The sequence below is a fragment of the Panthera leo genome, chromosome B1 (assembly GCF_018350215.1).
Source record: "Panthera leo isolate Ple1 chromosome B1, P.leo_Ple1_pat1.1, whole genome shotgun sequence".
Classification (NCBI taxonomy): Eukaryota; Metazoa; Chordata; class Mammalia; order Carnivora; family Felidae; genus Panthera; species Panthera leo.
The window spans coordinates 74,056,211-74,077,505 of NC_056682.1; the positions used below are offsets into that span (position 1 = coordinate 74,056,211).

The following is a 21,295-nucleotide window of genomic DNA, read 5'->3' on the forward strand; positions in this document are numbered from 1 at the left end:
CTTTGAGAATATGTATTAAATGTCTAAAACTACACAAGTCTCTATTTTCCACTCTATTTCTAGGAGCATTTCCTAATGAAGTGATAGGAGATGTGGGGGGGGAAAAAAAAGTATGGGTAAGGAGAGAAAGGGATGAATAGGTGGAGCACATTGAGATTTTAGGGCAGTAATAAAATCCTCTGCATGACACGATAATGATGGATCCGTGTCATTATACACTTGTCCAAACTCACAGAATGCAATGCAAACCATGGACTTTGGGGGATTAGGATGTGTCAGCTGTAACAAACGGACCACTGGTGAGTGATGCTGACAGCAGGAGAAGCTTTACATGTGGGGGAGCAGGAAGCATATGGGATATCTCTGTACCTTCCACTCAATTCTGCTATGACCCTAAAACTGCCCTAAAAAATCACGTTTTTAGAAAAAAATTCATAGATAGTATGTTACACATTAATTTTAGCAGCAAAGTTTGTGAACAACCTAGGTGTTCAACAAAAGGTAACAAGCTAAGCAAATTAGGGTATAGTGGGTGGTCACAGAATGAGACATTAGGAGATGCAGATGTTGTGCATCTTTTTTTTTTTTTTTAAGTTTATTTATTTATTTTGAGAGACAGAGGAGAAAAGGGAATCCCAAGCAGGCTCTGTGCTGTCAGCACAGAGCCCCACGAGGGGCTCAATCCCATGCAGTGAGATCATGACCTGAACAGAAATCAAGAGTGAGCCACCCAGGCACCCCACATCATTCTTTAAGCAAATGACATAATGAAATATAGATGACATAATGTTATATGAAAAATGCATGAACACAAAACTGCATATACAGGACAGTTCCCTCAAAAAAAAAAAAAAAAAAAAAGAGATACATACATACATACACAAATAGAACCAAAGAATAAGACACCAAAATACACCAAAATGTTAACAGTGGTGATCCCAGAATAGAGGGCTTATGAACAATTTTTACTTATAAACATGTATAGCTTATACAATGAAAATAAGATTTAAATACATATATATATACATATATATGTGTGTGTGTGTGTCTATATATATATATAGACACAGACACAGACACACACACACACACCCCATATATAGGGGGTTTAACAGTGACCCTTCAAAAGATAACCCCCAAATCCTGTGAATGTGACCTGATTTGGAAAAAGGGTCTGTATAGATGCAGTTAAGGATCATAGATGAAATCATCCATGTTTTAGGGTGGTATGGCCCAAATCCAATGACATATGTCCTTATAAGAGATAGAAATGGAGAAAATAAAGGGGAAGTCTACGTAAAAACAGAGGCAGAGATTAGAACAACGTGTCTATAAGCCAAGTACTGCTGACAGCCACCAGAAGCCAGGAGAGAAGCAGGAGACAGATTCTCCTTCAGAACCTCCAGAAGGAACCAACCCTACCAATACCCTGATTTTAGACTTCTGGCTTCCAAACTTTGAAAGAATAAATTCTACTGTGTTAAGCTACCAAGTTTGTAGTAATTTGTTACAAAAGCTTAGAAAACCACTACACCATGTAAAGATATGAAGTCACATTTAACAAATACAAGAACATAAATGAAATGTTTACTTCTCTTGAAGTAAGTATACCTATAAATAAATAAATGTGTACATGCATGTGTGTATAGGTATAGGTATGCGTGCATATTCCATTTTAATTTTCCTAAAGCAGATACTCCAAACACAAGAATCATGGCCACAGCCTGAAGACATCATGTAAGGACTTTTATAAACATTCTTCACCTGTAGAAATTTATGTTTTCATAAAGTGAAAGACTGTTACAGAAAAGATGGCCAATATATCACAAAATGTCTCCGCACATCTTTGATACTCACTAATGCCTTTTTCTTTGGGAGCAATCTTCTCCATGTCTTTTAATTGAAACACATCTTTCTGTTTAAAAGAGTTTAAAAAAAGATGAAAAACATATATTTATTTTCTACTATATATTCATATTTACCATAACTATATTAATAAAACTTTGTACTAAAAGTTGTGTCTGGTAATGAACAGTGTGACAGAATCAAGCATTTTAGAGCTAGAACAAACTGCAATTGTCTTGTTTGATACCTTCAACAGAATTTAAAAAGGGACAAATTTTGCGTGAACATTCAATTCTTTAAAGTAACTGAAGATCAGAATGTAAAGAATATCTTCCCATCGAGGTATAAAGACTACTTACAATGAATCATTTAACATGAAATAATCACCTTTTCTGACACTGTGATTTTAAGAAAACAGTGATTTGCTTAGCATGCATCGTACGTCACAGATTTAGCAGTTTTAACTAAAAGTAAAACAGACAACTGACGGGCGTCTACTTGAGATTCTCTTTCCCTCTGCCCCTCTCTCCAGCTTGCATGCGTGCACGCTCCCTCTCAAAAACAAAACAAAACAAAACAAACTCAGTGACTAGTGAACTTCTGGAAGCTGCTCACACTCATTAATATGCTGTTATTAACTGAAGGCAGGGCTGAAAAATTTTCAATCTGAAACAGCCAATTTTGATACTGAGAAAATGAACAATATCATAAAGGACAAAATAATCACCCTCACCACTCTCCCCAGCCTTCCACAGCCTAGTAAGAATTAAATCTACTTTTCTTGCTGAGACCACAGGAAAAATATTTTAACTGTGTACAAGTCATAATCCTCACATACAAATTTCATCAATTTATCTTTCTAATCATCATTAATATGATACTCTGTTCTGAATTGCCAATGACGTTTAGTAAGTCATTGAAGGGAGGTAACATTAGTAAAATTACACTTAGAAGGCAGTTTTTAAAATAAAGGTTCCCAGAGTGTTTTGCTTGTTTTACTGAGAATCTGAATTATCAAAATGAAAATGTCCTTATTAATTTCATATTCTATTTTGCCATTTTCTCTTATCTTCTTCACATCTGTATATAATGAAAGTAGCCAGTAGAATGTGGTCAGACTAGACTTTGAAGGTCCTATCAAGTATTAGGCTAAGACATAGGAAATTAGTGTTTTTTGTAGGTCTAAGATTTGGACTTGAACTGGAAGAAGAAAAAAAAAAAGCTACTGTTGAGCAACATGGTAAAAAAACCAGCTTCTAGAGCCAGGTGCCTGGATTTAAATCATGGCTCTACCACTCAGGACCTGAAACTTCAAACATATTTCCCGTTAGTGGCAGGCACAAATATCTGGAATAAATTAAGGAGGCCTATGATATGTAACACGATAGTCAGATTTATAAATGCAAAGAGGCAGCATTTAACACTGCCTAAAATCTAAAAATCAGATGATCCTCCCTGGATTTGAATCCTAGTGGTACTACCACTTTAATTTTTTGAGATCCAGGGCTGGCACCTTAGGCTGTGTCTCAGATGTCCTCATCTGTAGAATGAGGATCATAACAGTCCTGATAGCAAAGGATTAAAAAGGATGGAATCAGATAACCTACACCAAGCACTGAGAGCAATGATTGGCACCTAGGAAGCACTCAGTTGATGTCCACAATTATCACTATTATTCCCAGGCAGAAAGGGGACACAATCAAATATATGCTTCAGAAAGATCATTTGGTGCCAGTGTGGTATAGTAGGAGTTTGGACAGAAGTGACATTGGGGTAGGGTTCTTTCATACTCCATAGCTTCACAGAAACTAAAAATGTTTGCATAATTTTATCCACTATTCAGGAAATTGATTAGCACTGATATTTAATTAAAAAAGGTACAGTTAACACTGAATGACATATACTTAAGGAGAAAATTACATAAAATACTAAAAATCTTAGAGAAAACAACTCACCGTCTCAAAAAATATTTCCATCATGCGGGCTCTCTTCTCCTCTGCACTCAGTCCCTTTTTCTTTGACTAAAGCACAAAAGTAAAAAAGTAGACACTGCATTAAAAAAACAAAAAACAAACAAAAAAACACTGCATTCTAAAACAACTTGATCTGAAACATCATCTGAAATGTTATGGTCTTGTCTGCCAATAAGTTTGATAACTCTCAGAGCCAGGCCTCAAGACCCACTTAAACTACTATATGCCAAGCCCTGTGGTAGGTGCTGCCAGTAGAATAACAAGTGTGATTGTGACAGAGCCTGGCAGTTTATAGAAATTCGATATTTATCAAATGATCCAATGATAAGTCCCTGTATTTACCTTCAAAGGACTTATAATCTCTCAAAGAAAATAGATGTAACTAATAAATGATGGAAGTACATTCACAAATTGCTACCAAGTACAGAATTGGGGAGGGTTGAGGGCTATCTAGGAAGGCTAGAGATGAAAAGGATTTTGGCAAGTTGAGAAATGGTGAGGTGTCCTAGGCAGACCACACAGAGCCATGATGTTATGGAAGTACGTGGAATGCATCAGAAAGCCAAGCACTCAGGGATGATTACTGCGTAGTGCATGTAGACGGAGTGGCAGAGAAGGTGAGAAAGGTTGTCGGGGGCCAGATCACGGAAGGCTGACTGTCCAGCCAAAGAGAATGTATGTTATTCTTTCTAGACAATGAGAAGCTACTGGGTGAATTTCTAAAGCAGAAGAGTGACAAGATTAGAGTTATGTTTTAGTAAGATGGCATATAGTAGCATTGTGGAGGATAGGCTGGAGGAAGAAAAAAACCTATCCAAGTAGAAAACGGAAGCCTACTGAAGGTTTCTACTATTCTGTAACTATAGTTTAGCCAATTTAAAATTAAGATAATTAACACGTAACTAAAACGTCTATTGATAATTCAATTTTATAATATATTGTATTTAGAACGTATAAAGCTGAAATCCAAATTTTTTTAAAAAGCCAAATTCCCTCAATGCAAAGAGTCACAGAAAATAACAAAAGAGAGAATCATGTCTAATAGAGAATTCCACACTAATGTTTTTTAAGTCATCTGAATCTTTCTCAAAAATCACACAGGATTATGAGGCAACATAAACTGTTTAGTAAGAAGTTTAAAACACTTTACACCACTTTAAAAAAGCAGACATTAAAAACAAACAAAGACTGAGTCTTTGCAACTAAATACTCCATTGGAAAATGAAAGCCTATAATAGACAGGGACAGGGATTTGAAATTGCCATCCTGAATACAAACCAGAGTCCATAAGTCTTTATTCTACTTGCAGAACCTAGAAACCCCACTAACTGATTTTCACAGCAGTAAAATTATCACGTGTTCCTGGATGAACTGTATAGATAAAATAAGTAGGATTAATGTTGATATTTCTCTTTTTTCTCTGTCTACTCTTGAACACTATAGTTCCCCCTAGGTACTCTATTGATCTCCTCATCTCCTCACACTTTTCTTTGATCTTATCTGCTTTTATGGTTTTAACAAACACTTATGCTGAATCCTCCAATCGTAAATCGGTCTCTGAAGTATGCTCCTGAGCTACAATCTCATGTATCTACCTGCCTACTGGACAGACTTCAAACTCAGAGGGTTTCAACTGAACTCTTCTTCTCCCACATCTACTCCCCAAACCTGCTGTTCCAGATCTTGAGCTCAGTTAGATACCACCTTGTCACCTAAGCCAGAGGCCTGGCAGTCGTCCCAGGTTCTTTCATCCCTCTTACTCTACATCAGACCAATCACCAAGTTCTGCCAATTTTAGTGCTTAACTATTACTCAAATCTATCCAGTCTGCTCCATCCCTATAACCTCTACCTCGATTCAGGCCTTCATTATGTGTGCTGTCTCCTGCAACATTCCTGCAGGCCCCCTCGCCACACTTTGTCTCACCCTCTAAGTCCACATTCCACACTGCCAAGAAGCAAATCTAACTATGCCTCTCCTTGCTTTTTCAGTGTTTCCAAACCATCCAGAAGTATCCAATCATTCTACAAGGCCCTTTATCACCTGACCCCAATCTACCTCTCACAGATACCACTCCCCACATCAAATTTGACCATACCATGGAGAGTTAAGCCACTTGAGCTGTAATACAAAAATCAGATGGTCCCTGACTTACTATGGTTCCACTTTTTCAACTTTACCATAGTGTGAAAGTGATACACATTCAATAGAAACCATACTTCAAATTTTGAATCTGAATCTTTTCTCAGGCTAGTGATAGGAAGTACAATACTCTCATGAGGCTGGGCAGCCACACGACCATGAGGGTACACAATCAATACACTTACAATCATTCTGTTTTTCACTTTCAGTACACTTTTCAATAAATTACATGAGATATTTAATACTTTACTATAAAATAGGCTTTGTCTAATTCCTAAACACCCACACTCTTCCAAAACTCAATCAGGAGGAAATAGAAAGCTTGAACAGACCCATAACCAGCGAAGAAATTGAATCGGTTATCAAAAATCTCCCAACAAATAAGAGTCCAGGACCAGATGGCTTCCCAGGGGAGTTCTACCAGACGTTTAAAGCAGAGATAATACCTATCCTTCTCAAGCTATTCCAAGAAATAGAAAGGGAAGGAAAACTTCCAGACTCATTCTATGAAGCCAGTATTACTTTGATTCCTAAACCAGACAGAGACCCAGTAAAAAAAGAGAACTACAGGCCAATATCCCTGATGAATATGGATGCAAAAATTCTCAATAAGATACTAGCAAATCGAATTCAACGGCATATAAAAAGAATTATTCACCATGATCAAGTGGGATTCATTCCTGGGATGCAGGGCTGGTTCAACATTCGCAAATCAATCAACGTGATACATCACATTAATAAAAAAAAAGAGAAGAACCATATGATCCTGTCAATCGATGCAGAAAAGGCCTTTGACAAAATCCAGCACGCTTTCTTAATAAAAACTCTTGAGAAAGTCGGGATAGAAGGAACATACTTAAAGATCATAAAAGCCATTTATGAAAAGCCCACAGCTAACATCATCCTCAATGGGGAAAAACTGAGAGCTTTTTCCCTGAGATCAGGAACACGACAGGGATGTCCACTCTCACTGCTGTTGTTTAACATAGTGCTGGAAGTTCTAGCATCAGCAATCAGACAACAAAAGGAAATCAAAGGCATCAAAATTGGCAAAGATGAAGTCAAGCTTTCGCTTTTTGCAGATGACATATTATACATAGAAAATCCGATAGACTCCACCAAAAGTCTGCTAGAACTGATACATGAATTCAGCAAAGTTGCAGGATACAAAATCAATGTGCAGAAATCAGTTGCATTCTTATACACTAACAATGAAGCAACAGAAAGACAAATAAAGAAACTGATCCCATTCACAATTGCACCAAGAAGCATAAAATACCTAGGAATAAATCTAACCAAAGGTGTAAAAGATCTGTATGCTGAAAACTATAGAAAGCTTATGAAGGAAATTGAAGAAGATACAAAGAAATGGAAAAACATTCTGTGCCCATGGATTGGAAGAATATATATTGTTAAAATGTCAATACTACCCAAAGCTATCTACACATTCAACGCAATCCCAGTCAAAATTGCACCAGCATTCTTCTCGAAGCTAGGACAAGCAATCCTAAAATTTGTATGGAACCACAAAAGACCCCGAATAGCCAAAGTAATATTGAAGAAGAAGACCAAAGCGGGAGGCATCACAATCCCAGACTTTAGCCTCTACTACAGAGCTGTAATCATCAAGACAACATGGTATTGGCACAAAAACAGATGCATAGACCAATGGAATAGAATAGAGACTCCAGAATCGGACCCACACAAAAGTATGGCCAACTAATCTTTGACAAAGCAGGAAAGAATATCCAATGAAAAAAAGTCTCTTTAACAAATGGTGCTGGGAGAACTGGACAGCAACGTGCAGAAGGTTGAAACTAGACCACTTTCTCACACCATTCACAAAAATAAACTCAAAATGGATGCAGGACCTGAATGTGAGACAGGAAACCATCAAAACCCTAGAGGAGAAAGCAGGAAAAAACCTCTCTGACCTGAGCCACAGCCATTTCTTACTTGACACATCCCCAAAGGCAAGGGAATTAAAAGCAAAAGTGAATTACTGGGACCTTATGAAGATAAAAAGCTTCTGCACAGCAAAGGAAACAACCAACAAAACGAAAAGGCAACCAACGGAATGGGAAAAGATATTTGCAAATGACATATCGGACAAAGGGCTAGTATCCAAAATCTATAAAGAGCTCACCAAACTCCACACCCGAAAAACAAATAACCCAGTGAAGAAATGGGCAGAAAACATGAATAGACACTTCTCTAAAGAAGACATCCGGATGGCCAACAGGCACATGAAAAGATGTTCAACGTCGCTCCTTATCAGGGAAATACAAATCAAAACCACACTCAGATATCACCTCACGCCAGTCAGAGTGGCCAAAATGAACAAATCAGGAGACTATAGATGCTGGAGAGGATGTGGAGAAACGGGAACCCTCTTGCACTGTTGGTGGGAATGCAAATTGGTGCAGCCGCTCTGGAAAGCAGTGTGGAGGTTCCTCAGAAAATTAAAAATAGACCTACCCTATGACCCAGCAATAGCACTGCTAGGAATTTACCCAAGGGATACAGGAGTACTGATGCATAGGGGCACTTGTACCCCAATGTTTATAGCAGCACTCTCAACAATAGCCAAATTATGGAAAGAGCCAAAATGTCCATCAACTGATGAATGGATAAAGAAATTGTGGTTTATATACACAATGGAATACTACGTGGCAATGAGAAAGAATGAAATATGGCCTTTTGTAGCAACGTGGATGGAACTGGAGAGTGTGATGCTAAGTGAAATAAGCCATACAGAGAAAGACAGATACCATATGGTTTCACTCTTATGTGGATCCTGAGAAACTTAACAGAAACCCATGGGGGAGGGGAAGGAAAAAAAAAAAAAAAAGAGGTTAGAGTGGGAGAGAACCAAAGCGTAAGAGACTGTTAAAAACTGAGAACAAACTGAGGGTTGATGGGGGGTGGGAGGGAGGGGGGGTGAGTGATGGGTATTGAGGAGGGCACCTTTTGGGATGAGCACTGGGTGTTGTATGGAAACCAATTTGACAATAAAATTCATATATTAAAAAAAAATAAAAACAAAAATAAAAAAATAAAATAGGCTTTGTCTTAGATGCTTTTGCCCAGCTATAGGCTAATGTATAAGTGTTCTGAGCATGTTTAAGGTAGGCTAGGCTAAGCTATGATGCTCCATAGGTTAGGTGTATTAAATGCATTTTTGACTTAATGATATTTTCAAATTACAGTGGGTTTATCAGGGTGTAACTCCATTGTGAGTTGAGGAAGATCTGTACTTGTAATTCTCCACTCGCAGCATGCTCTTTCCCATTTTTATGTCTTTCACAAAATGTTCTAAAACACCTGTTCCTCTCTCCTATTTGAAACTCCAAAAAAAATCTCCTAAAGCTTAGTTTAAGCATTCTGTGAAAGAGCTTCCCCTGAGCTCACAGGACAGGCTGAGTGTCATCCCATGTGTTCCCAGAACACAACTTTATCAAATCAATTTGTATACTTGTCTTTCTCAGCAGACTGAAAACTTCAGAACATGCATTGCCCTTGCCTTCCTAGAGCTTAGTGCTAGGTTAGAGCAGACACAAAGGCCATCCCTTGACTTCAGGACCATGTATCCACAGCCCTAACTCTAAACTTTGAGACTGTTCAGGCTCCCAAACCCCACAACATCCTGTGCACTCCCATATATGACACAGGGTAAATTAATAATAAAGAATTCTGTGCTAACCATTTTTGGCCTTTCCTGGAGAGATAAATCACAGAAATCTCAGGTGGGCAAGCTCCAAAAAACCTATAGATCTATTTGCTAAACCTGGAGTCAACAGCTGGCATTCAATACTGCTTTAATTAGCCTCCCTTCACACTGGCCTCAGCAGTATCATAACAACCAAGCATGAAATCCACACCCAGTTTGAAGGCTCTTTTGGTTCGTTTTTCTAGTCCAATGGGTTTCAAACTGCCATTAGAAGTATCTCAGGAGCTTTTCAAAAATACTGATACCAAGGCACATGCCATATGAACTGAATCAGAATCTCTGAGACCAGACCGTGGTCTGGGCATGCATATCTTACAAAGCCTCCCCAGGTGCTTTAACTCCCCAGGGTTGAGAACAGTGCTCTTCTCACCCCAGAATCTAGCGACAGGTCAGGGGTACTGGGTGGCAGCGAGGATCCCTTTAGGACTAGTCTGTAGCTACATCAGTGGAAAACAGATCCAAAGCTTTAAATGGGTCCTAACATTTTGGTATTATTAAACAGCTCCTTGGAGAGACTCATGGACTCCACAACAATCTGCCCACCAGAAGCAGACAATGAGGAGAGTCTAGTGTCCTGGAGGCACACAGTTTTAGGAAAGTTCATATCAGTTCAGAAGCTATGAAAGTTACTCAAGAAATATGGATGAGCTGTATTATCCATTAACATTGTTTTCAGGCTGATTTACTCATCAGTCTCTTTTATGACTAGAAATAGTTTTTATTATTAACCACAGTAGGAGAGTATCATGGCCAGAATGAAAATAACTAACGTAAAAGGATACCATACTAATTCATATCTAGAAATTTCTCCCAAAAAAATCAACAAGGGCTTACTTAATAGTTAACATTAAAGAAAATCTGCTGACAACATAAGTTAGAGATATATTCAAATTAGTGTATATATATATATATGTATAGATATCTATCTATATATTCAAATAAAGATATACTGAATATATATATTCAAATATGTATATATATTCAAATTAGTAAGTAAGGGGACTCAAGACTTGACCTGAGGACAACAAAGCTTCCTGGTCAACTAACATATAGCTATCCCCACTTTTCAGAAGATTTACATTAGTACCTATTTTCACTAACCAAAAGAAATCCTAAGAGCATTTTCACTTGTACGGAAAAAAGACAAAAAGTGAAGAACCAGTGTTCAGCGTTTGGTTTAGGAATGGCTCCACCAAGCTCCTTCCCTGGGAACTACATTCAGCATCTCAAGCATAAGCCACCACAGTTTTGAACTGTGTCTATGAGTATCTGCACTGGCAAGATGTATCCTAGGGTATGTGAAAAGCCTGAGAGAAAAAAATCCTTTAAAGTTTTAAAAAATTAAAAAAGAGAAAGCCTAAGAGGGTTGTTTTTTTTTTTTTTTTTTAGGTCTCAGAAATGCTCAAAGATTTTTTTTCCGGGGCGCCTGGGTGGCTCAGTCGGTTAAGCGGCCGACTTCGGCTCAGGTCACGATCTCGCTGTCCGTGAGTTCGAGCCCTGCATCGGGCTCTGTGCGGACAGCTCAGAGCCTGGAGCCTGTTTCAGATTCTGTGTCTCCCTCTCTCTGACCCTCCCCTGTTCATGCTCTGTCTCTCCCTGTCTCAAAAATAAATAAAATGTTAAAAAAAAAAAATTAAAAAAAAAAAGATTTTTTTCCATATAAATTAATAATTGCTGCTGCTGCTTCCCCTTACATCATTTCAGATGACAAAAGGCTTCATAGGAACACTACTCTTTCAAAGAGTGGGGGAAACCTGTATTTTAAACCACTTAAAAAACCATACATCTAAGGAACCTTCTCCAATTAGGAGTTACAGATTCCCAAAATCAGCTCTGTTTACCAATTACAATACAACTTTGAAAAATTAAAAGTAGATGATATCTGTTGCCCTCAGAAGTGGCAGAGTACGTTACATTTCTCCAATTCCAAATATATGCCTGTACTTGTTTACCCACCAAGCCCAACCGAATCAAAACTGGGATTAATTCAAAATCAGGAAAGGGAACAAAACTTTCTTTGATCAACATAACACTAAACGTACTTCCTGAGCATACATTTAAAAAATAGGATGTATCTCCAAGTTTTATTCTATTTCATGTTTCTCCACTATCAGAGGTAAGCATCTGGAAATAGTTAACAGCATTACTACCATTTAGAATCAGGTGATTCGTATGTAAAGAGACATTAGGTAAAAGGATAAAGTTAATGCATTTGTGCTGCATAGTTCTCAATGGTCAGTTGTGCTAGGCCAGTAACACTACTGAGAAATACACTACCACACAGCATGGGTAACAGATTGAAGTGTGCTCCTGTTTGGCTTCTGAGATCGTTTTATGCCCAGGTGGCAGCGTTGTTAGTTTAACCACAAAGAAGCCGTTATCAGTTGTAATTACATCTGGACAAGTATCTTCAAATAAGTACCATACAACCTAGATCCTTGCCCAGCAAAATAACGGCCACTTAACTAAATTAAGATATTAAAATCTTAGATTCATTTAATTAGATGTTGATTCTCTGCCAACAGAGGCAGAAAAAAAAAAAATGACATGAAACTGAAGTTTATGGAAATGATTTGATGAGGGGCTTCTGGGTGGCTCAGTGGGTTGGGCCTCCAGCTCTTAATTTCGGCTCAGGTCATGATCCCGGGGTCTTAGGATCAGGCCCCGCCACCGACCCTGAGCTGAGCATGGAGCCTACTTGGGATTCTCGCTCTCTCTTCCTCACTCTAACCCTCTCCCCCGCTCGCTCTCTCTCTCTCTCAAATTAAAAAAAAAAAAAAAAAAAAAATAAATTTTTTTTTAATGATTGGACGAGCTAAAAGACATTAAATTCACAAAGATACAAGCACGCCTTGGAATCTTACCAGGACTTAACCGACCATGGTATGCAGGGAAGGCTAACTCAGCGCAGTGCTTCCCAAATAAACGGACTAACTCCTTACCAACCAGCAGTTCAGAGCACAAAAGGACATCGATTCCAGCCCTTTGGTAAAAGAACAACGGATTTTCAAAGAAATCTTACTGGCATAAAGTGAAGATTCGTTAGGTTACTTCTGAAACCGTGAGCCACTCACAAACGTGCTCTACAAACCATGATACATAGCACTCGTCTAAGACCCAAGATGCTTGCTCGCTCACACCTTTCCCGGTTCTTCCTAAGAGGCCGCACCTTTGGCAGCAGAATCCGGGAGCCTGGTGCAATGGTTCTGAAGCGACTCGTGCTTTGGCCAGGTCGCTAAGTTTGTGAGACACTCGGGTCACGTTCGCGAACGCCTCCGGATTTTAGCCTAACCCGCCTTGGAAGGCTCTGGGGACAGCGCGGGGCGCGCAAGGGCGGGAAGGCGGCGGACGCCCCGCGGCCTAAGGGTAGCAGGCCCGGGGCCACGCCTCAGCCTCTGGGCTCCGGCCGCGTCGACCTGGCGTCCCCTCCATGGGAGCCAAGCCCCCGAAACCCCGCCGGGGCCTAAAGCTGCCGAGGAGCTCCGCCGCCTCGAGAGTGGGGAGGAGCGGGACCCTGGGGCTCGGCCTCAGTTCTTACCATAGCGGATCTTCCGAAGGCTGGGCCTGCGCGAAGCGAGGGGCGGGGCGGGACTAGACGGGTTTGATTTTGGCGCGGACACCGCCAGGGGGCGGAGCAGCGACCAGGAAGAGGTGGGACGGGGGCCGACCTCCGCTCCAACGGTGCGCGGCGACCCCTGGCGGCTCGGCGGAGCGGCCGGCCGGAGAGGGGCGGGGTCGGCCAGGGCGCTGCTTGGACTGGTCTCCCTGCGCTCCTGCCTCTGCTCTGATGTAGAATGTGACTCCTTTTTTTAGAAAGTCTTAAGCCCTCACTTTAGGGCACGTTTTCCTCGCGCTGCAGAAACCCGGCCTAAAGTTGGCCTTAAAAAATAGAGGCGATTTGGCTGTCGAGGAAGGAAGCGCTGCCCCCATCCACCCGGATTTGCCCAGCCTAAGGCGGACTTTGTTCTCTCCTAATTTTACCCCTCTTCTTTGCAGCTCTCTTCAGTGTTTTCCCAGTTTTTAAATATCGCTTTGTGTTGTCTGTTTTCCCCCTAGGTTTATTTGTTTTAAATAAACAAAATAATGAGCTTCAAACGAAAGCCGTGGAAAAGCTGCTACCTCACGACCTGAAAATACATGAATATTCAGGTCTGAAGTTCGGGTGTGTTAGCCTAAAGGCGCTACAAAATTAACTCAGACTTATCAGTTATTTTGAAAATTATTGTACGTTATTTTGAACTATTTTAAAGTACAGTAATTTTACCGAAAACATAGAGTGGCATCTAAAGTGAGAATTTTTATCTCTTATTGCTTCTTTAAGAAACAGAAGCAAAGACGGGGCACCGGGTGGCTCAGTCGGTTGAGCTTTGGGCTCAGGTCATGATCTCGCAGCTCGTGAGTTCAAGCCCTGCGTTGGGCTCTGTGCTGACAGCTCAGAGCTTGGAGCCTGCTTCGGATCCTGTGTCTCCCTCTCTCTCTGCCCCTACCCCACTCGCATTCTGTCTCTGTCTCTCTCAAAAATAAATAAACAGGGGCGCCTGGGTGGCTCAGTTGGTTGAGCAACGGACTTCGGCTCAGGTCACGATCTCGTGGTTTGTGAGTTCGAGCCCCTCATCAGCCTCTGTGCTAACAGCTCAGATCCTGAAGCCTGATTCAGATTCTGTGTCTTCCCCTCTCTCTGCCCCTCCCCTGCTCACGCTCAGTGTCTCTCTCTGTCTCTCAATAATAAATAAATTTAAAAAAAAAATAGGGGTGTCTGGGTGGCTCAGTTGGTTAAGCGGCTGACTTCAGCCCAGGTCATGATCTCGTGGTCCGTGAGTTCGAGCCCCGCGTCGGGCTCTGTGCTGACAGCTCAGAGCTTGGAGCCTGTTTCAGATTCTGTGTCTCCCTCTCTCTCTCTCTCTCTCTGACCCTCCCCTGTTCATGCTTTGTCTCTCTCTGTCTCAAAAATAAATAAACGTTAAAACAATTTTTTTTTAAATAATAAACATTAAAAAAACCCTTTTTTTTAAGAAACAGAAGCAAGGGGCACCTGAGTGGTTCAGTGGGTTGTGTTTCTGACTCTTGATCTCCACTCAGGTCATGATCTCACAGTTTGTGGGTTCGAGATCTGAGCATGCATTGGATTCTCTCTCTATCTCCTTCTTTCTGCCCTATCCCTGTTCACACTCTCTCTCTCTCTCTCTCAAAATAAATAAGTAAGCACTAAAAAAAGAAAGAAAGAAAGAAAGAAAGAAAGAAAGAAAGAAAGAAAGAAAAAGAAAAGAAACATAAGCAAGGGAAGGGTTATATTGGTTGCTTAGAGTTCCATTAATTTAGTTTTCCCTAGGGTGTGTTAGGATACCATATGATTGATGGTACATGAGATGATTTTAAAATAGTAAATGGGTAGCCATTTAATACATGTTTTTTGTTTTGTTTTGTTTAATTTTTTTTTTCAACGTTTTTTATTTATTTTTGGGACAGAGAGAGAGACAGAGCATGAATGGGGGAGGGGCAGAGAGAGAGAGAGGGAGACACAGAATCGGAAACAGGCTCCAGGCTCCGAGCCATCAGGCCAGAGCCTGACGCGGGGCTCGAACTCACGGACCGCGAGATCGTGACCTGGCTGAAGTCGGACGCTTAACCGACTGCGCCACCCAGGCGCCCCTAATACATGTTTTAATATGTACTAGAAAAAGTATAAGTAGCACATTATACTCCAGAGTTCTCATGCATTTCTCTAGATTTGGATGAAGTAGGTATGTCAAAAAAACAAAAATGATATTTAAGAAAATATGAAGTAATTGCACTGGAGATATATAGATTTGACAAAAACCATAAAGGTGATGCTTGTGGGAAGAGTTGCCTTACTTGGCTCTCGAACTGCCATACCTCTTCCCTCCAACAGGAATGGCCTTTTTCCATTTGGCTTATTCTAATCTCCCTTTAGATAGCTCATATGTCTGGGAGATCTGACAGGATTCGCTTCAGGAATCTTTTTCCGTGCTTCCCCTCTCCCAGGGCACAAGCAGATAGAGGGTCTTCCGCGGTATGCTATAGCAATCTGCAATTTTTAAAAAAATTTTTTTTAACGTTTATTTATTTTTGAGACAGAGAGAGACAGAGCATGAACGGGGGAGGGTCAGAGAGAGAGGGAGACACAGAATCTGAAGCAGGCTCCAGGCTCTCAGCTGTCAGCACAGAGCCGACGCGGGCCTCGAACTCACGGACTGTGAGATCATGACCTGAGCCGAAGTCGGACGCTCAACCAACTGAGCCACCCAGGCGCCCCAGCAATCTGCAATTTTATCATAGCACCCCACATTCATTCTATAACTGTTTTCTTGGACAGCTTCCCTGAAACATCAAACTCCTTTCTGTGGCAGAGGTTAACCCAACGATCTTGGTGTCACTAAGACCTAGCACAGTGCCCAACAGATGGTCAACACTCAATAAATGTGTATCAAATAAATGTACGAGGTATTTAAGAACACCGTCTCTTCATTGACTTGGGGATAACTGGATATAGTTTTCAGTTGAAAAATCAAAGGATACTTTACTTTATTAAAATCTTAATTATTGGGGCACCTGGGTGGATCGGCCGGTTGGGCGACTGACTTCGGCTCAGGTCATGATCTCACAGTTTGTGGGTTCAAGCCCCGCATCGGGCTCCGTGCTCACAGCTCAGAGCCTGGAGCCTGCTTCCGATTCTGTGTCTCCCTCTCTCTGCACCTCCCCTGCTCGTGCTCTGTCTCTCTCTGACTCTCAACAAATAAATAAATGTTAGCAAAAAAAAATTTTTTTTAAATCTTATTTGTATTGGGTAATGCCTTCCCATTCATTATCCTTACCAATAGAAATTTGAAATTATCATATATACCATTCGGATGTGTTAAATTAAACAAGGAAGCCATTAGACTCTATTGTGTGGCTCTAATGCTGCAGCAGCCTACAAGGGCAAACCCAAATCTAAGCCTGTAAATGCCCTGAGGTTAGGAAATCAGAACACTAACGACAATTGCATCAGTCAACAAGACTTTAAGCTTTAGTGAATCGAATAATTCCTTTGGTTCTGTACTCTGTGTAAGTCATTCCGCGGGCTCCTGTCGCCAGAGCAGTCCTACCCACTTCTGGTTTGGCACTGCTTGATTAGAACTGATTTTGCTCAGACTCCTAAAATCTTTAATATGCCTCAGTTTATCTTTTAATGATGTCTAGAGATACCCCAAGTTTTGTAATATTACGGAGCAGGCAGATGTAGTATACAGGTTTTTAAGTATGGTAGATAAATATTTGCAGCATCTGAGAGGAACCCATGACTTTGGATCCCGTATCCACCATCTAGCATCTGTTTTTGTACCCAGATGGCATTTATTTATTGTCCAAATTTGTGTTTTACAAAATCCTTAAGCATACATTAAGTTCATTCTTTTTACTTTATCTGCTGCCTGCAAAGTGTGTGAAGATGAACCAGACAGGTCACGCCAGTAAGGGGTTTGTTTTAGTCAGAACTGCTCTCCCATCTCAGCACCCTTGCCCAAGACCCTGCTCTACAGAGGGACCTGTTGCCCTTACTCCAGCCACAACCCTCCCCACAGGCAAGGAATCTGCAGGGCCAAAGAGATGTGCCCACCTGTCACAACCCCTCTTCTAGACTGGGAACCTGGAAACCCAGAATCCCCTGAATTTCCGCCAAAACAGAGCTTGAGACAAAGACGTGCTGGTAATTTATTTGGGAGTGAGGAGGCAGCAAGGGTGAGATGCGAAAGGAGCAAAACCACTAAACATGTGTGCACTTCTCTGTGTGGGTATTTAAAAATCTTTTAAATCTCCTTTGTGGAAGGAAAGAACACAGGAGAGATGGGATCTGAGGACAGAACTCCACTGGAGAGGACACTCTGACTCTCTAGGTCCCTTCCAGGCCCTTGGCCACGTTCTGTCTTTAAACCCCCGGCATTCTTGCTACACACAGGTGTGGTTCTTGCCATTCCATCTAATGAACTCTCTGCCATCTGGGCCATGCCTGACTCGACCAGGGCTAGGCGCTCGTGCCAAAGGCAGAGTGTACAGGGTGAACATAGAGCAAGCCCCTTGCCTTTGAGGTGGCCAAGGTAGCCTTGGACAGTGACAAATTGACTCAATTGGGTCTTCTCTTGGGAAAGATGAGTACTAAGTGCACATGGAGTGGGTTACTCATTGAACAGTAGCTGTATCCTAAATGGCCCTGAATTGTAGTTACACTTCTCTGAGATTCCAGATGTGCACCCATTTTAGAATACCAGACCTCAGAACGACACCACCAAGGAGAAGAGATACATTCTCCCTTCTCCGGTTCCCTTGCTTTCTCAGGAAATATACTCCAAACTGAAGATAACCTTCTCATGGCCCTTCCTTGAAATTCTGAAAAGCATGACCTCTAGAAGAAACTTCTTATTAAGGAAGCAGGAAAAGAAAGTAATTTGGAAAAGACAGAGGGAAAAGTCTACAAGGTAGGAAAAGAAGGAGAATAAAAAACCGTGAAAGGAGAACATTTCAAATAAGAAATAGTCAACATTAAAAAAATTTTTTTAATGTTTATTTTTGAGAGAAAAAGAGAGTGCATGAGTGGGGGAGGGATGGGGGGGCAGAGGATCCAAAGTGGGCTCTGCAATGACAGCAGACAGCCTGGTGTGGGGCTCGAACTCACGAACTGAGAGATCATGACCTGAGTCGAAACCAAGAGTCGGATGCCCAACCGACTGAGCCACCCAGGTGCCCCAAGAAATAGTCACCGTTATCAACTTCTCAGTCATCCCACATCCCCTGAGTTAAAAATGACAATGCTATTGTATCATTTTTGCAGAGCATCGGTTTCAACGAGGGCTCCTGGAAGCTGGAAAAATCTCAGATGGTCTGTGGCTCTCCAAAGGGCTATAGTACACAAACAGATACACGGTACATCTCTGGTAGTAACATTTCATGGAGTGGGGATAGGGGAGATTAGGAAAAAATGTATAAGAGATCTCCTTAGGGGGATGATAATGGAAAAAAGGTTGAGAAACACTGGTGTGGAGTAAGTATACAATTTATCATCCAAACGGGCACATCTGAGAACGAAAGGGACTGTTATTTATAATTATGTGGCATAAAGCAGGATTGTGCCCATGAATCATGTGATAACTCAGAACTTCCCTTGTGTTTTATTAACACTTCTCTTATGGCTCTTACCTTAATTTGCTCTGTATCATAGTTTCTAATCATTCCATCTGGGAGAACAGGCACAGTAAGGAACTTACTCCTTTTTGTAGCCCAGTCTCATTTCTCCTCATTTCTTCTTGAGCATTCTGTGGCCTCACGACATTGAACTACTTGTTCTTTCCTGGACATCTCATGCTCTCTCGCCACCTTTTACCAAGTGTTGGCTCATAAGTGGTCCGGCGGCAACACCAGCCCTCTGCCTTCCTCTGGGGCAAGTTCTTACCTGCCAGTTCCCTCAGCCCCATCCAGTGACCCCTGCCACCCTCCATTCCTGGCAGGAGGCTGGGGCCCAAGCCATGGGGAAGTCTGAGTCATGGTGTGGGGTCCTAGGTGCCCATGAGGGTCTCTACTTAGCCATCAAGTATCCTTATGCCCCAGGGAGCAGGACATTAAATAGCAAATAAAAACCACCACCACAGGTCAAGAGGCCACAGAAAAAAGGAAAAAGCCTTTTACATTCTTTTTGAAGGAGGGTTCCTGCATTTTCATTTTGCATCAGCCCCCACAAATTATGTAGCCAGCCATTATATATTATGTATGATATATCTTCACACATGTACACACACACATATATGTATATATATACACACACTGAACATGAATACACACACACACACACACACACACACACATTCATGTAAGTTTCATTCCAGTAGAATTAAAGCTCCATGAGAATAGGGACTTTTTAGTTTGCTGCTGTTCCCTAGTGGCTAGAACATACTAGACTCAGTAAATATTTGCTAATGAATGCATATAAAAGCAGCTCATGGTATTATAATTACCTGGCCTGGTTCACTAACCAAACTGCAAGCTCTTAGAGGCCACAGGCTTTACCTCATCTTTATATCCCTTACACCTACCTTAAACCCTGGTGTATCACAAGTGCTTAGACATTTGTCCAATGACAGCAACAACAAAAAAAGGCAGTAGCGTGGGGTAGAGGATAGAATATCATTTGCCCTTCCTGCCTCTTCACTTAGGGTAAATAACACACTGCAGCTTTAGTCGAACTTGGCTGCTCTGGAAAGGAGTGCAGCTGGCTTTATGGGAAATGAGTTCTCAAAGGATAATTTGAGAGATGCTTAAACGTGGGACAACTGGCTTTTATCAGGGATGCCATGCTCTCTGCATCTGAAAATCTCCAAATGGCCCATGATGGCAGTGGTGCCTGCTTGGTTTAAAGAAAAAATAAGTGAAGAATGGATGCAGGATTAAATAAAACCAATATCCGCAGTTACATGTTTGGCCTTTTTCTCATTTCTATTTCATCTGTCCTTCCAAGACTGACTCAGTCTCCTCTTGTAGAGTTACAAACTATTAGAGGTTTTTTTAACCCTCCAAAAAAACAAAACAAGAAATTTTTGTTGTGTCCCTCCATTGTTCACAAAGGATATTCAAAAGAAAATTTTAGTATTCCAGACTAAACGAAAAATCAAAAAGCCTATAAATAAAAAAGTTCTATGCATATATATGTAAGGCGATGACTTATTTATAATTAATGAAGAAAGACAAGAGTCCGTTATAGGAGAACAAAAGATCAAATATCAAACCCATACACCACTCAAGTTGAGAGCTTATCTGTCCTTAAGTCTTGTGGGGAAGATACCTGACCTATAGGTTAGCAGTATTAAAATGACAACTTTGACTTTATGAATAGAGACCAATGTAAATTTTATTCGATTTATGAAAGCCAGGGCACCTGGCTGGCTCAGTCAGTTCAGCTTCTGACTTTGGCTCAGGTCATGATCTCACAGTCTGTGGGTTCGAGCCCTACTTCAGTCTCCGTGCTGACAGCTCAGAGCCTGGAACCTGCTTTGGATTCTGTCTCCCTCCCCCTCTGCCCCTCCCCCACTCACATTCTGTCTCTCTCTCTCTCTCTCGCTCTCTCAAAAATAAATAAACGTTAAAAAAAAAAAAAGAAAGAAAGAAAGAAAGAAAGCCAGTTGAAACTATCTTCTTTGGAAGGACATGACATAGTGATACCCTATTATTTGTACATTTATCATCAGGTTCCTTTACAACCAAGCCTCCAGAGGCCTGTCTGGACGTAATCTTTAGATGTTGTGAGTACTGCTCAAAATGCTTGGCCATTAGCTTGATGGAATATAAAAAATTGTATTGTAGGGGAGCCTAGGTGGTTCAGTCAGTTAAGTGTCCAACTTCAGCTCAGGTTATATCTCGAAGTTGGTGAGTTTGAGCCCCACATCAGGCTGTCTGCTCTCAGCATGGAGCCCACTTTGGATCCTCTGTCCCCCTCTCTCTCTGCCTATCCCCTGCTCGTGTTATCTCTATCTCAAAAATAAATAAAATATTTTAAAAATAAATGAATAAACAAACCCCTAACCTCTAAAAAAAACCTTTTATTGTAATGAATTTTATTTTAATT

At 41.0% G+C, this 21,295-nt stretch overlaps 1 protein-coding gene across 3 annotated transcripts in view; it reads right to left on the reverse strand.

The window, feature by feature from the left end:
* The window catches only part of MND1 (meiotic nuclear divisions 1), a 65,675-nt gene extending 52,373 nt beyond the window's left edge, over window positions 1–13,302 (reverse strand). Inside the window, exons 1-3 of one of the 3 annotated variants that reach the window (XM_042935269.1) lie at window positions 13,229–13,302; window positions 3,801–3,866; window positions 1,858–1,915 (exon numbers count right to left, since the gene is read on the reverse strand). In XM_042935269.1, the coding sequence (XP_042791203.1) occupies window positions 1,858–1,915; window positions 3,801–3,866; window positions 13,229–13,231 (127 nt within the window). In that variant the 5' untranslated portion in view covers window positions 13,232–13,302. Of the gene's footprint in view, window positions 1–1,857; window positions 1,916–3,800; window positions 3,867–12,712; window positions 12,774–12,859; window positions 13,116–13,228 lie in introns of those variants that run through there. The other 2 variants (XM_042935270.1, XM_042935268.1) reach the window with 2 other exon arrangements.
* Between the last annotated feature and the right edge of the window lie 7,993 nt (window positions 13,303–21,295).